Source organism: Trichechus manatus, unplaced genomic scaffold (assembly GCF_000243295.1).
Source record: "Trichechus manatus latirostris isolate Lorelei unplaced genomic scaffold, TriManLat1.0 scaffold00009, whole genome shotgun sequence".
NCBI classification, from domain to species: Eukaryota; Metazoa; Chordata; class Mammalia; order Sirenia; family Trichechidae; genus Trichechus; species Trichechus manatus.
The window spans coordinates 13,840,605-13,858,070 of NW_004443945.1; the positions used below are offsets into that span (position 1 = coordinate 13,840,605).

Sequence of the window (17,466 nt, forward strand, 5' to 3'; positions counted from 1 at the left end):
CATGAAGAAATGCTCACGATCATTAGCCATTAGAGAAATGCAGATCAAAACTACAATGAGATATCATCTCACCCCAACAAGGCTGGCATTAATCCAGAAAAACACAAAATAATAAATGCTGGAGAGGTTGTGGAGAGACTGGAACACTTGCACTCTGTTGGTGGGAATGTAAAATGGTACAACCACTTTGGAAATCAATTTGGCACTTCCTTAAAAAGCTGGAAATAGAAGTACCACACGATCCAGCTATCCCGCTCCTTGGAATATATCCTAGAGAAATAAGAGGTGTCACACGAATGGATATATGCACACCCATGTTCATTGCAGCACTGTTCACAATAGCAAACAGTTGGAAACAACCTAGGTGCCCATCAACGGACGAATGGATAAACAAATTATGGTATATCCACACAATGAAATACTATGCAACGATACAGAACAACAGTGAAGTCGTGAAACATAACATGGAGGAAGCTGGAGGTCATTATGCTGAGTGAATTTAGTCAGTCACAGAAGCACAAATATTGTATAAGACCACTATTATAAGAACTCAAGAAAAGGTTTAAACACAGAAGAAAACATTCTTTGATGGTTATGAGAGTGGGGAGGGAGGATAAGGGTTATTTACTAACTAGATAGTAGATAAGAATTATCTTAGGTGAAGGGAAGGACAGCACACACTACCGGGGAAGTCAGCACAACTGGACTAAACCAAAGCTAAGAAGTTTCCTGAATGCAGTAAACACTTTGAGGGACAGAGTAGCAGGGGTAGGGATATGGGGACCATGCTTTCAGGGGACATCTAAGTCAATTGGCATAACAAGGCTTATTAAGAAAATGTTCTGCATCCTACTTTGGTGAGTGGCATCTGGGGTCTTAAAAGCTTGCAAGTGGCCATCTAATGTGCATCAATTGGTCCCAACCACCTGGAGTAAAGGAGAATGAAGAACACCAAAGACATAAGGAAAGTTGTAGCCCAAGAGACAGACAGGGCCACATAAACCAGAGACTTCATCAGCTGACACCAGAAGAACTAGATGGTGCCCAGATTTCACCAATGACCGCCCTGACAGGGAACACAACAGAGAGTCCTGGATGGAGCAGGAGAAAGGTGGGGTGCAGAACTCAAATTCTAGTAAGAAGACGAAATGTAATGGTCTGACTGAGACTGGAGGGACCCTGGAAAGCATGGCCTCTGGATTCTCTATCAGCCCAGAACTAAAACAATTTCTGAGGCCAGCTCTTCAGACAGGGATTGGACTGGACTGTGGGACATAAAGTGATACTTGTGAGGAGTGTGCCTCTTAGCTCAAGTAGATACAAGAGACTAAACGAGCAGCTTCTGTCCAGAGGTAAGATGAGAAGGCAGAGAGGGTTAGGAGCTGGTTGAATGGACGTGAGGAATCGGGGTGGAAAGGAGGAATGTGCTGTCACAGTATGGGGAGAGCAATTAGAGTCACATAACAATGTATGTATAAATTTTTGTAAGGGAAAAAAAAATTCTTACAGTTATAGACCACCAGTATTGAGCTTAGGGTTTACTTGTGTTCTGGTGATTACCAGTCTTCTGGATAGCGTGGTTCAATATGTACCGAGTGTCCTCTAAGTTTACCTGGCCAGGCATGGATTTCATGCCCGGGGACTTGCTGTCATATTCATTTGGACTGTTTGGTGTTGGGCCAGTTACGCTAACTTTACTGATATTAGTATCTTAGCCTCATGGTTGCTATGGTATCAGTAACTTCTTTGGGGTCCCGGGATTCTTCTCTATTGGTCTTGTTCGTCTCAGAAAATCTGGCTTCTCACCACTCCACTCTCTGCAAACAACATTGTCAATTTTTCTGTCAACTTACAACTTCCTCTTCCCCCTGTTCAGTTAACCAAAATGCATTTCTGCAATTATGCGGGTATAATGATGATTGCAATTAATGTTTATTCACAGTACTGCATATTATGATATAATTCTCATTTTTGTCTTTCCACTAACTCATCGCCATGACAGTCACTATGAACTCCAATTTACCAGATAAATGGGGAAGCACAACGAAGGAGTAGGAGGGAAATTGAGTCAGTCCTAGCCAGGCAACACACAAAAAGAGGAATAAAAGCTTAGATGGAGCGCTCTCCCACCACCCACCCTTCCATCTTTGGTAGGAATTCATCAAGTATTTATTGAGTGCTTGTTCTGGAGAAACAGAGCAGAGTAATGGCCCCCATTCTTCTGGGGGACACAGACAGGTAAACAGACAATTACAGAACTCTGAGGTAAGCACAATAGCAGAGAAATATAACCAGTTGCCATTGAGTTGATTCTGACTCAAGGTGACTACATGTGTGTCAGAGTAAAACAGTGCTCCATAGGGTTTTGAACTGCTGATTTTTCAGAAGTAGATCTCCAGGCCTTTCTTCCAAATGGTTAATGCACGGTAGCTACGAACTGAACGGTTGGAGGTTTGAGTCCACCCAGAGGTACCTCGGAGGTGAGAAATAAACTGAGTGCAAAATACACCAATGGTGATGGTTGGGGGCAGCTAGAACGGGTGTGACAGAGAAGGTTAAAGCTTCCGGAAGTGACGGATGCCTAGGCTGAGTCTTAAAAGATAAGACTGACATATTTAGGCAAAAAGGAGAGAGGGCATTCCAGCATGTACAAAGACATGGAGTCAATAGGTAGCATGGTGTTTGGTGGTGGTGACAGGAGCCATGATCAGGGAGGCGAGGCCCTGACATGCCCTATAAGGAAGTTTGGTCCCCATCCTAGTGGCTACAGAAGACCTATGAGAGGTTTTAAGTACAGGAATGTCTTGTCAGATTTGTGTTTTAGAAAGCTGTCACTCTGGAAGCTGTGTGTGTAATAGGTTAGACTGAGAGGTAATTAAACCTGAGGGGTAGATAGATATTAAGAGACTCTTGCAGTAGCCAAGGCACAGAGTGATGAATTGCTGTACTAAATAGTTACCATGAAGAGGGAGAGAATAGGATGAGTTTAAGAGTTACCTAGGAGGTAGACTTAGCAGGAATTGGTGAAGAGTCAGATGCAGATGTGAAAAAGAGGAAGGTGGCTAACAACTTCCCAGCTTTAGGCTTGGGCAGACGGGTAGATGTTGCCATTCACTGAAAAGAGAATTCTTCAAAGAACAGTGGGTTGTTCTCTCATTAATTGAGGTGTGCTTATTTGACTGGGGGTATGAGGTGAGAAAGATACTGCGTATAGTATGGAAGTATAATTTGAGGTACCTTTGGAACACCCATGTGAGTTTGATTTGGAGAAATTGGATATGTAGATGGGGAGCTCAGGAAAGAAAACTGGACTACAGATAGAAATTTGAGAATCACTGCTGAAATTTTGATAAAGGCAAAATTGACCAGTAAGAATGTATAGAGTGAGGAAATTAGTTTGCTGAAGTCTAACCCTGGTATGATAACATTTGTGTGTAGGAGAGGTTGCGAGATGGAGAGAGCAATTAACACAGTTTAAAAGACGCAGGGTGAAAAAACAAGTGCCAAAAGTGCTAATTTTGACAACTTTGGTGGTCATTGGTGAGTTTAGCAAAATCTGTTTCTGTGGGAACTCAGAAGGGAGGGAAAGCTAAACTGCAATGGACTGAGAAGTGAATAACGGGGAAGAACTGGAGACAATCATTGCAAACCAATCTTTCAAGTAGCTTGACAATAAAGGGAATTGACGAAAATAGCACAATACTCAGGAGAGTACATGGAGTAGACAAGTCTTTTAAAATGAGAGAATTAAGAATTTGTTTCCATGCATGGAGAAAGCATAAACAGAGGAGACAAGAAGGAGTCCTGGAGGAGGTGGGAATGTCTGGGACCCAGAGAGATCAACCAGATTACCTGGCACTAGAGGGTTTGGGCAGGATGAACTGAGTCTTCATTGATGTCTGGGGGACGAAGGGTAGCTTGGGTTGACCAAACAAGACTTTTATTTTGCTGAGTAAGACAAGCAAACTGTGGGGATTTGGAGAGGGGTTGGGTAGAAGCTGTAGTTGGATGATTGAAAAGGTCGGAAGAGGAGGTTTGGGGGTTCTGAATAAGACCATTCTCGGGACAAGATGGGCCTGAGAAGACACTTTGGGGAAGAGAGCAGGAGATTTCTCACAGGGAAGTTTAATGAACATATTTTCTGTGGAATCTGTCCCCCATAGGGATGGATTAACCAGTAAGCAAGGTACACGTGGGCTTACAGTAAGTAAGCAAGGTAGGCACCAGTTTACTTGCGCTTACTTACTAATCTGTAGTGAACAATTTCATATGGGTATCACCACATCAAAGATGTGAAATTGTTCACTACAGATTAGTAAGCAAGCCAAGTAAACCTGTAAGCCCGTGCGTACCTTGCTTATTGGGCAATCTGTCCCTGGTCCCCCATCTCCCACCAAGTCTTTCGTAAAATCTTTGTTACTAAATCAGAAGAGAAATTCATATCTCAGGGGCTCAGACAGCGTCTTTGGAGCTGTGTCTCTGAAGATCTCTGCATGGAGGCCATTCTGCCCACTCAGCTGCCCCAGAGGAAAGAGTGAGCATTCCTGATGGCCCCAGCAGAAAGATCCTAGGAAGAACTCTGATTCTCTTGATTTGGGTCATGTACTATTCCTGATGGTGGGAGAAAGATGTGATGGTTTTCTTCTGTAGAGATTTACAGCCTTGGAAACCTTATGGGGTTGCTATGAATCAGAGTCGACTCGATGGCAGTGGGTGTGGACTATTCCTGAACCTGCTGCTGGGTTCAGGGAAAGGAATCCTGTGGGTGACCAATCAGCTTGTAGAGCAAACTCACCTCTGAGTGAAGACGAAGGAGCCCCAGGCTTGACGGCCCCACCTGAACCACTGGTGTTGGTGAACTATTCCCAAGATGGAGTCCAGGACAGACAAATATGTGACAGCTGAAAACCAAAAGCAGTAAAAGGTTCAAAGGAACTGTTGTAGGGAGAGAGCAAAGCTGATGAGGGACACGTAGCAAGAAGGTAAAAAACAAAAAACCAAACCTGTTGTCGTAAAGTCAATTGCAACTTATAGCAATCCTATCGAACAGAGTAGAACGGCCCTACAGGGTTTCCAAGGCTGTAATCTTTAAGAAAAAAAGATCCTCACAACTGGGCCAATAAGCAACATCATGATAAACGGAGAAAATATTGAAGTTTTTTTTTTACTTGAATTTCATTTTACAAGGATTTCGTTTTACTTGGATCCGCAGTCAACGCTCATGAAAACAGCAGTCAAGAAATCAAATGGCGTATTGCATTGGGCAAATCTGCTGCAAAAGACCTCTTTAAAGTGTTCAAAAGCAAAGATGTCACTTTGAGGACTAAAGTGCACCTGACCAAAGCCATGGTATTTTCAGTCGCCTCATATGGACAGTGAATAAAGAAGACTGAATAAGAATTGATGCCTTTGGATTATGATGTTGGAAAGAATATTGAATATACCATGGACTGTCAGAAGAACGAACAAATCTGGCTTGGAAGAAGTACAGCCTCCTAGAAGGGAGGATGGTGAAACTTCGTCTCAAGTACTTTAGACATGTTATCAGGAGGGACCAGTCCCTGGAGAAGGACCTCATGCCTGGTAAAGTAGAGGGTCAGTGAAAGAGAGGAGGACCCTCAATGAGATGGATTGACACAGTGGCTGTAACAATGGGCTCAAACATAGCAATGATTGTGAGGATGGCGCACGACCGGCCAGTGTTTCATTCCGTTGTACAGAGACGGTCGCTATGAGTTGGAATCAACTCAATGGCACCTAACAACAACAACATTCTTTAAGGAAGCAGATTGCCACATCTTTCTCCCACAGAGCAGCTGGTGGGTTGGAACCGCTGACCTCTCAGTTAGCAGCCAAGCATTTAACCACTGCGCCACCAGGGCTCTCTAGTAAGAAGTGACCTATGTCACTTTCTTCAGGGGCTCTCAGCTGCAGAAATGGCTAACCATTGAACTAAAATAGGCCCAAGGTTTTGCTAGCATGAGTGCCAAAAGGAAAAGACAGCAAAGCAAGACCCTCTAGATTATAGGCAAGAGAGGGGTTGAAGAGAGATGGCAATAAATTCTGATTTGCTGGGATGGTCCTGGTTTATGTCTGTTAATTATGTTTCAGCCGTGTCCCAGTTTGGATGGTAAATTTTGTGGTCAGCCTAGGTTTAAGTGACATATGCAGTTCTTAGGTGGTACAAATGGTTTGTGTTGGGCTACTAACTGAAAGATTGTCGGTTCAAACCCACCCAGCAGCACTGCAGAAGAAAGGCCTGGCTGTCTGTTTCCATAAAGATTATAGCCAAGAAAACTCTATGGAGCAGTTCTGTTCTGTAAAATATGAGGTCACCAGGAGTCAGAATTGACTCGATGGCAGTGGGTTTGGGTTTGGCTTTTAGGTTTTGTTTGTTGGTTTGTTCTTAATCATGCAGGCTGGCTTGGAAAGTAAAGCCAGGAGGGGAAAAACAGGAGGACCAAAGGCCTGAAAGTGCTGATGTGCTCAGGGGTGAGGTCAAAAGGATGGGAGGGTGTGGCCAGGGAGTGGGATGCTAAGCAAGTTTAAGGTTTCAGATGTGGAATGGCTCCAGGTGACCACAATGTCCAGGGACAGGGTAGCAGAAATGGAAGGCTGGGACTTCATTTCCTAGTGTCAGTGTTCCTAAGCATGGTGACAAGACCTAGAGTGAAGAAAAGGACTGTGTAGATAGTGAACCAAAGTGAAGTCCATCAAACCATCTAACCAGACACAGAAAGTGGTCAGAAGCTTGGACTAGTGACAGGAGGGCAGAAGCCCTCCCATTTACTGCTGCTTCACATGTGCCGGACACTATGCTTCAAATGTGTCCGCAGCTGTGGAGACTGTGTCTGTCTTGTTCAAGGCCTTGTCCTCAGTTGGCCTGGCAAACACCTGGGGCCATTTTTGTGCAACAAATATCTGTTAAATCAATGGAGGAAATACTTTTTGTCTGAGAAATCTTGTGTATCTAGGAGATGGGCTTTATTCCTCCCATTTCATAGATAAAGAAGTCAGCTTGGAGGCATTAATTAACTTGGCAGTTTCCTACAACTAGTCAATAACAGTTAGAATTCAAGCCCACATCCGTCTTACTGTATTTTTACACAAATAATGCATGTTTGTTTGCCAACTGCGGCCAACCCCCCTCCTTGAGGTATTTTCCTAAGGGCACTGTGCTAATTTTTTTACAGAGACATGTAAAAAAAATCAGCATAGCGTGCTTATGGAAAATACCACGAGGAGGGAGGGCGTGGTTGGCAACAAATGTAGAAGGTGCATGTTATTTCTGTAAAAATACAGGACTCCAAAGCCCACGTTGTTAATCACTACAATGTATTAGTTTTGATTGTCAAAATAAGACCCAAAAGTATTTGTTATTATTTGTCTATGTATGTGTACGTACATACATACATATTGTTATGGAGATTAAATGTTGAGAGGATTAAATATACGTAAAACATTTAGAACAATGCCTAGTATATAATAAGATATATAATATACTAAGGTACACTAGGCATTGTTCTAAATGTGTTACCTCTATTTAATCCTTTCAACATTTAATCTTCACAACAATTCCGTAAAGTGAGCGCTGATATTCTCCCCAGGATCCAACGTACCTGGTGTTGAATAACCTGCCCAAGCAGTCTGTTTCCAGAACCCATACTCTTGATCAATGTGATTTGCTGCCACTTGTATGCAAGTTTACACAGTGTTCCCTTGTTTATAAATACCAAATTTTAAAACTCTGCTCAAGCGCTGAATTACCTCAAGCTGAATACAACGAAGGGTTGTGCTGTACAGTTGGTCACTGAAGAGGTGTGGTTAGATATGCAATATTGTGTGAAAGGCCTCTCACACAACGGGGCAATCAGGAAAATGAGAAACACACACACACACTCATTACTATTATCTGAAGCAAAATGTTCTCCGAGCCTTGGGAGAGGTATAACAAAGCACTCTGGGAACACAGGCATCTAGTATTGAAACTAGAAGACCATGAGAACCTTTGAGAGGATTCTAAGAGACGGCTAGGACTGGAAGGCTGTGATCATATGGCAGAAGCTCCAATTAAAGTTGGAGTGAAAAAGAATGGTGGTTAGAAAATGTCCCCTGGGCCTTTGTCTGACACTGGCAAAGAGCGGGCTAACCCAGATACCCGAGGTTGTCAGGAATTTCTGTGAAAGGGCAAAGGGACGGGACACACGTGATAAATTCACAAGATTCCTTTTTGCTCTCAATTCATAAAGGGGGCTGCATTTAACTTTAAATGTAAGAAGCCAGTAAACCACAAGAGACAAATGAAATGTTCCGTTTCAGACTTGCACACCTACCCCTGTGGAGCGCGCACCCTATAAGGGAGAAGTTATCACCCTGAAATCCGAAGGGACAAAAGAAGAATGCACAGCTGGGACCAGGAAACAGGCTCACCCCTGAGCTGGGCGCTGTCAGGTAAGGGACACAGGGCAAAGAAAGCATTCCTGCTTGATAGCATATGAATTAGCATTTCTTTCTTCACAAGCATTTGAAGAGTTCAAGGCTAAAAGCTTCAAAGAGAAATAAGGCTGACGGATATTTGAATCAAAGGGAAGATTGATAAAAGACCTCATGATACAAAAAGTTTAGATGAGCCTCCCAGATTCAAGAAGAGTCTCGAGATTCATTCTCTGAGACGTTAGCAAAACATTAACAGAGAGTCAAACGTGAACAAGAGACAGCAGGCTGGTAACATAACAGAGGGGCTTGTTATCGAGGAAAATTGACATTACTTAAAACCGGGAGTACAATTTCACGGTCAAACAATCTATCAACTGTTTGAGTAGGACGTTATCTGAAAAAATGAATCTTTGTTTTGTGACTGCAATTATGTTCTATAACTTTGAATGAATGAACAAGGAATCCAGTGTTTTCAGGAAAAATATTTGATAGTATTGGATATACTTTATTTCACACTTGAAATTGTAATAATATTATAGAGGTAGTCATTTTTGCAAAAATACTTGAGTGCTTCATCAGTTCTCTCTTAGTCCTTTGACATGTGTATCTTTGTTTTTGGACACACCTATTATCATCATCCTTGTCGATTTTCTTTTCTTCAGTTACTTTCTAGTCCAGCTCAGGCAGATGCCTTTTTGTCAGTGGTTTTGCTAATCTCTCTAACCTCGCTTCCACTGACTTCATGAAGGCCTAACTGTTTCACCAGTTTTGCAATTTCACTAGACTCTGAATGTTTGAAAAATGGTGATGTATTTTCAGGTGTTTCAACATGTAGCAGTCTGCAAGAGACTTACACAAAAGGTTGACGTTTGTATTAATTAGGGGGGCTATTTGACAAAGGACTAGTTTATAAATGCTCAGGTAGGCATTGCACATTTTCATATTCTGACAACCTACGCTTGCCTATGTTAAGTAAATCTGGTGACTGCAGGGGTTTGGATAATGAATTCTTGGATAAAAAGGCCCTCTGTGCTATGTGCTTTGCTCTCTTTCATTACTGAATGTGTGAGTCTTTAACAATGCTACATAGTTTCAGCCTGCTTGTCATTTCCAGCGAACTGGAATTATTCTTCCAATCCAGGAAGATTGTGTTAAAAATTCAGAGGAAGGTGAGCAAGAGAGAAAAATGCTATAAAATGCTATTAACAGCATTTGTAGGTGTAAGATTAGTATTTACTTTGATTATAGCATTTCTTGGGGGTGAGGCTTGAGGTCTGTGTTTCTTTGTGAAGGAGAATGTTACACTGAGTTCCTTTTATTCTGTTCAAAGGTAAAATCAGAGGATGTGATGCTTTTCCCATCACAGTCAAACATTGCCAGCCCACCGAGAAGCAGGTCTGATTTCAACTCCCCAAGTTCCTTTTGAAAAAAAAACAATCGCTCTAGGCCACTTTCGTTTTCTTTCAGAAGCAATTGCTGTCTTTCTCACTGTGACTTTGTTGCTGTGTAAAACTGAAGACATCAACGAACATTACTGTGATGGAAAGTCTTTGTGAAAGTTCATTGATGATACTTTAAAATGTCATCTTTGCTTGTGCTAGATTTCTGACTTTGAGTTTTTTACAATCCCTTTCTTGTTTAAAGTTTTATTAAAAATGGCTACATTTGTTTAAAAATAGCTAACGCTGTGATCTTACATTTTATTGTAATTAATAAACATTCAGGTCTGTATTCTGCATCATGTTATCTGAGTTACGTGGGTCTCATTCTGTAATAGTTTCCTGTGGCTGCCGTAACAAATCACCACAAATTTGGTGGCTTAAGACAACAGAAATGTATTCTCTCACAGTTCTGGAGGCCAGAAGTCTAAAATCAAGTGTCGGCGGGGCTCGGCTCCCTCCAAAAGCTCCAGGGGAAGATCCTTCCTTGCCTCTTCCAGCTTCTGATGGCTCTAGGTGTTCCTTGGCCTGTTGCTGTGTAACTCCAATCTCTGCCTCAGTCTTCACGTGGCATTCTTCTTTCTGTGTCCTTGCCTGTGTCCTCACATGGCCTTCTCCTTTGTGTCTGTGTCTTCTCCTTTTCTTATAAGGACACTCGTCATTGGATTTAAGGTCCACCCAGATAATCCAAGATGACTTCAAGATCCTTAATTACATCTGCAAAGACCCCTTTTCCAAATAAAGTCACATTCACAGGTTCTGGGGATTAGGACATGGACATATCTTTTTTGGGGGGAGGAAGGGGACCATTCAACCCACCACACCTTCTAACTATTGGGAGGTTGGTTTTGATTTGAATGCATGACTTTCTGTGTGGCATCTGCCTCAGCAACAACTGGAAATCCTCAGCAAACTTCATGTGATAAATTGGATACTCAACCTTAGAGTAACTCCAGGCAAATTATCCAGTCACACTGAAGAATGCAGGATGTGAAGGAATTAAGTAGTATCAGTGGGGCTAAAAGATGCTGCATTGATATCTTCCCTTCTCTTTGCTTCCCGGTCTGTGCTGTGATCCTTTCTGTGTGCAGAGAGCTAGCAGAGAAGCTGAGCTTATATTTCTTCTCCTACCTAACTAGGTCAATAGGGATTTTAAAACATGGGGTAAAATCAGGATAATTATACTGTCATTACAGACACATCTGCAGGTATTCACTTAAATCAAGTGTATATTTGTACATTTGATAAAGTATAGTAACACTCCAGTTTACCCAATCATAGTTTGCCTTGAGCACACAGAAGAAAGGATGGTGAGCGGGACTTGAAGAAAGAACCTTCTGTTTCAGTCAGACTATAGCTCTTTTTTCTCAGGTAAGAGATACCTTAAAATATTTTATTATTTTTCTCCTCTCCTTTGGATGACAATAGAACTACTTCACAATGAATCTTCTCTAAAGGAATAATTAAATCACGTTCTCATCTAGAAGCCAATTCCCGCTCATCCTTCAGTATTCAGCTTAAATATCATCCCTCCAGCATGACAGGGTTAACCAGTTGCCATAGATTCGACCCAAATCATGATGACCCCATGTGTGTCAAAGTAGAATTGTGCTCCGTAAGATTTTCAATGGCTAATTTTTTTGGAAATAGATCACCAGGACTGTCTTCCTAGGTTCTTCTGGGTGGACTCGAACATCCAACCTTTTTAACAGCTGAGAGGCTGCATTAACCATTTACACCACCATTAACCATTTGCACAAGGTTAGATCCCTCATTTATGCACCTAGGGCTCATCATATACCTCGTCACATCACCATATCTCATTGCATTATAATTACCTGCTATGTGTCTGTCTCCTCCAGGAAACTGAAAGCTCTTTGAGGTCCTGTCCTGCACACATTCACTGGATATTTGTGAATTTTTAAATAAAGGTGAAAGTGGAGGAGTTCCTGCTAAACTCCTAAATTGATATAGCTAACTTACTGAGAACTCTCAACTAAATAGGGATTAACTTTGTGGAGTATTGTAATTTGAGTGCTTTAAATGGAGAGTACAGGTTCATTATCTATTTGAGGAGATACAGCGGAAGATGTTTGAACTTGGAAAGGCTTACTAAAGGAAAAGGAGTTAAAATCCTGTTTTATGAAGATCCTTTGCCTGGCACAGGAAGGAGAGAAGTACATTTTAAGAAGAACAGTATAGCCAAAAGCAGAGTGTCATGCACAAGCAAGTCACACACAGGGCTGGCACACAGGTCAACGTGGCTGGGCCATCACCCTGGAGGTACTGGGGACTGGCCGAGGAGGCTCTGGGAGCTGGAGGGGAGGGGTGTTACAAAATAAGCTATGGGAGTAAAGAAACATTAACAGGGCTTTTTCAAGCATTGCTTTTGCCTTCTGCTAGGATGTGGTCTCCACAACAATACAAGATCATTGGCTTTTTCTTTAATGAAACCTCTAAATGTGCTCAATAGATTCTCAGTAATAACATTTATTAGGCCCTTATTAAGTGCCAGGCCCAGGGCTAGGCTAAGTGCATACACTATTGTTTCATTCTCTCTGTAGCTCTATGATATGGATACTATTATTTTTCCCTTTTAACAGATGAGAAGAGAAAGGCTGAGAGAGGTTACGTAATTGCCTCAAGGCACTTGGCTAGTCAGTGGGTGACCTCCGATTTAACCCTGGTCTATTTGACTCCAATTGACCACTTAAGCGTATTCCTTGGTTAAGACTTAAAGAATCCACTCTGAATGATGGACAGCTAACTAAACATCATCAGAGCTCAGGAAAAAAGACCAGCAGCAAACAATCGTTAAGAGCTTACCCACTGAGGCCCTAAGTACATTACGAGTATTAGTTCACATGATCCTTCCAACATCATGAGGTGGGGGACTGTGATTATCCCCGTTTGATAACATCATGAAACTGAGGTGCAGAGAGGTTACATTAATTGTAACTTCTTATATCCAAGATACTGTCACAGGATGACCTGGAAGGAGGTTTCCAAGGTGTTATTAAAGCTTTTCAGTAAATAGAGTTCTAGAACCACCTAAGATAACACCGGTGAAAGTGTATTATCTCTACACTCTTGGTGATACTTCTGCATTTAGTACAGTGTAAGGAGGAGCCTAGTGATTTTCTGCAGTCAATGGTGGTTCTCAGCAAATTAGACTTGATTTCTTCTAAGAAACCTAGCATTCTGGTAAGGAAGTTTCCTTTGGAGCAGACTGAAGTCTGTGTTCTCTTTCTTCTATGCATTTTTTTTTTTAAAGAGAATTGAATCCAGATTTGTTTGATTCCCCTTGAACCTAAAGTCAAGAACACAGGTGGACACATAGGCAGTGAGGGGTGAGTGGGAGTGACTTGCAGTGCTCAAGGCCTTTCAAGGGGCTGCCTCTCCAGGTAAGAGGGGTCACTGCGGTGCTGAGCAAGTGCTGAGGGTCAGTGGGAGCCTAGTCGTGGCCAGCCTTCAGCCACAGGGAGCTGAAGTCAAAACAGTGTCGATGGTTAGCTGTCTTTCCAGGCCCTCTCGGCCAGTCACCGCCTCTTGTCATGGGGCAGCTCCTGTGATGCAAAGTAGGCTAGACTCCAAGTCTAGCAACCCTGAGCTGGACCTAGCTCTGTACCTTTTGGAGCCCTGGTGGTGCACTGGCTAAGAGCTCAGCTGCTAACCAAAATACTGGCAGTTTGAATCTACCAGCTGCTCTTTGGAAACCCTATGTGGCAGTTCTACTCTATCCTATAGGATCAGAAATCGACTCGATGGCAATGAGTTTTTATTTTACTTTATTGGTTCTGTACATTTTACTCAGTAATTGCACAGCCCTAAGCCTCCATGTCATCATTCAGTGGAAGGAAGTGTGGCTGGCTGTGTAGGAAAGTGCTCAAGAGCACAGCATCTGGAATTGACTGGCTTCAAAAAATTCTGTCCCTTACTAGCTGTGTTGCTGTTATTATTGTTAGCTGCCGACTGCTCGGCTCCAACTCATAGCAACCTTATGTATAACAACTGATCGTGGCCGGGGTCTGCACTGTCTTCATTATCGTTGCTATATTGTTGTTATGTTTGAGTCCATTGTTTCAGCCACCTTGTCATTTCATATCACCTAGGGCTTTCCTCATCTTTGCTAACCCTCAACTTTATCGACAATATCCTTTTCCAGCAATTGATCTATTTCAATGATGTATCCAAAATAACTTAAGCAAGTTACTTAAACTCTTTCAGCATCACCATTACTGAACATTTTGATCAAACATTTTATAGAAGAATCCTGATCAAAAGGGAGAAAATGTAGAACAAAATTTCACATTTTCAAGGAATCCACAATTTGAAGAAGGTACATAGTCAGTGTCACTGAATTGTACATGTAGAAATTGTTGAATTTGTGTATGTTCTGTGTATATTCTCAACAATAACAAAAATAAAATAAATTATTAAAAAAAAACTCAGCTTCACATGTCTCGTCTATAGAATGGGGGAATAATAATACTTTCCTTTATAGGATTTTGGGGTGAATTAAATGAGATAAGGGATAAGTACTTAGCACAGCACTGACCACAAAGTCAGCTCTCAATCAATGTCAGCTGTTCCTATTTCTTTGCCATTGACTGCTTCATTTTTCCTGGAGGCAGAATGAAGCCACATATGCCAGTTTAGAAATTTCCAGTCCCCTCTAAGTCACAGTTTATGGCCATTGTTGCTCAATAGTATGAAACTAAAACTGAAAAACAGAACAAACCCTCCGCAAAAGGGTTTCCGTAGTGATTGGTTGACTATTATCTTCTTAATTACTTTTGTTGGTTCCCTAATTTTAAAAATGTTTATTTATAGATATTAACCATTGAGGTGCACAGAAGCACATTCTCTTTTCCAGTAATTTATAAAGCCACTACTTGAGAAATAGACTTTGTTGTTTTCCAGTGTTTTCACGAGCCAATTAAGGGGAAGTCTCTCAATCCCATAAAACATTATTTGAATTAATAATTGGGGAATGAGATGTCAACAATCACTGGAATTAAAACATTTCTGCAACTAATTTTTCCAAAGTCGTAAATGTTTTAAAATTTTGATTTCACAGAAACCAAACTTAAACTTAGGGTGTTATGCCTTAAAACTCATGTTAGAATAGAAAAAAGAGAGTCGTTTGCCGGATTAAGTTCTCATATTCACACACGGACCAGAATTAAACTTTACTCAGGAAATCAGCACATCATAGAGATTTACGGCTAGAAAGGCCTTTTGGCCCCAACATCATAGAGATGAGAAAACCAAGGCCCAGAGGCCAGATTGCCTTGGGTTCCACTACTGACTCCACTGTTTACTATCTCATACCCTTGGGCAACTAATATTTATTGTTTATTATGTGCCAGGTATTGACACCAGAGATAAAATAGTGAACAAAACCAGACATGGTCCTTGCCCTTGTGGACTTTATACAAAGGGAGTAACAGTTCACACAAGTGGGAGAAACACTGATCACAAACAAGCCTAAATTTATAACTATGACAAATGCTACCGAGAAGAGGAACACAATGAAATGAGAACCTGAAAGAAGAGATTTGACAATTTGGGGAGTGGTCAAGGAGGGCTTCCCAGAGCTGAGACCTGAAGACCAATTGCTGTCAGGTCAATTCCGACTCTTGGTGACTCCATGAGTAACATCTCTGCTCCATAGGGTTTTTGATGGCTGATTTTTCAGAAGTAGATCACCAGGCATTTCTTCCAAGTTGCCTTTGGATGAACTTCAACCTCCAACCTTTTGGTTAGCAATCGAGCATGTTAACCATTTGCACCACCCAGAGATTCCATCAGGGGAGCAGGAGCCTTGTTTTTTGTTTGTGTATTTTGCTTTTGTTTTTAATAATACTGAGTTTGTGGTGAAAGTTTACACAGCAAGTTAGGTTGCCATTGGACAATTTCCATACAAATTGTTCAGTGACATTAGTTACATTTATCACAGTGTGTCAACATTTTCTTTAATTGTGGTCTGTTTGTTCCATTTTGAGTTTCCCTGCCCCCTTATCTTCTCATCTTTGCTTTTGAGTGATTGTTGACCTTTTGGTCTCAGACTGATGATTTTTAATTAGGGCACCAATCTTACGGGTAATATCCTTCATCTTGTGTGCTACTCTGCTATTTCGCTAAAAGGTGATGTCAGGGAATAGGCTTAGTTCTAGGTTTAAAGAGTATGTCAGGGCGATAGTCTCAGGGAGTCCTCTGTTCTCTACTGTTCCAGTTTATCTGGCTTTTTTTTTTTCAATAAGAAATAGAGTTCATCTCCACATTTTCCTCCCGTTCTATGCAGGACTATCTATTGTGACCCCAGTCAAAACAGTCAGTGGTGGTAGTCGGGCACCATCTAGTTCTTCCGGTCTCAGAGTAGATGAGATTGTTGCTCGTGTAGACTTGTTTCTTCTCTGAGCTTTTGGTTACCTTCTTACTGTTTTACTCCTGGAGAGTAGAGACTCATAGTTGTGTCTTAGATAGCCACTCACAAGCTTTTAAGACCCCAGAAGAGGAGCCTTGTTTTGATGTTAGAAAATCTAGTTTAGTCTTAATGATCACAAAAACTACAGTGTAGTCCAAGATAATAATGGAAACTCTGAACTCTTATCATGGTTAATTCAGTTGAATCTTCTCCCCATTCATGCTTCTTTGTTTCACTCTTCTCCACCTACCTTCTCCCTACTTACTTGTGCAGTTTCTGACCCTCCGGTCATCCACACGTCCTTCTACGTAACTTCAGACAAGTCACTTAATCCCAGTGCTCAACATCTTCATCTCTAAAATGCTAATAATATTTTACCTACCTCACTGGATTGTTAGGTGCATTTTTTTGTATCCACCCACAACAAGTGGACTAAGACTTGTCTCGTGATGTTCACCAGTTACCACATCCCATGACTTTGCAGGTCTTAGCCCACTCAACCTATTAGTCAACACTGTTAAATTATCTCTTGGAGAAACTCACATTACCTTTGACTTCAATGACACTGTACTAATTAATTCCTTAATTTAGCAAGCATTTATTTACTTATGTATTTATTTGAATAATTTATTTTATTTGTTGTTGTTGTTGTTGTTGAGAATATACATAGCAAAAACATACACCAATACAAGTTTCTACATGTACAATTCAGTGACTTTGATTACATTCTTCAGGTTGTACAACCATTCTCACCCTCCTTTTCCAAATTGTTCCTCCCCTGTTAACATTAACTCACTGCCCTCAAAGTGTTTTATATAATCTTTCAAGTTGCTGTTGTCAATTTGATCTCATATAGCTAGATCTTAAACGAGCACAGTGCAGATATTCTCTACTAGTTAAGCTGAACTGTTGTTTGGTTTTAAGATGACTTCAAAGGATGTTTTTGGTTTAAAGTTTAAAGATTATCTCAGGGCAGTAGTTTCAGGGGTTCATGCAACCTCCATGGCTGCATAAAGTCTGGATACCGTGAGAATGTGAAATTCTGTTCTGCATTTTCCCCTTTTGATAAGGGTTCCTCTATGGAGTCTTTGATCAAAATGTTCAGTAATGGTAGTCCAGCACCATCCAGTTCTTCTGGTCTTATGGCAAAGGAGGTAGTTT

The 17,466-nt window shown here is 41.4% G+C and overlaps 1 protein-coding gene across 1 annotated transcript in view; it reads left to right on the forward strand.

Moving 5' to 3' along the window:
- Positions 1-8,436, forward strand: part of DPYS (dihydropyrimidinase) — a 122,202-nt gene extending 113,766 nt beyond the window's left edge. Inside the window, exon 9 of the mRNA XM_004370705.1 lies at positions 8,320-8,436. Coding sequence (XP_004370762.1) covers positions 8,320-8,436 — 117 coding nt within the window. The remainder of the gene's footprint in view (positions 1-8,319) is intronic.
- Positions 8,437-17,466: the final 9,030 nt, after the last annotated feature.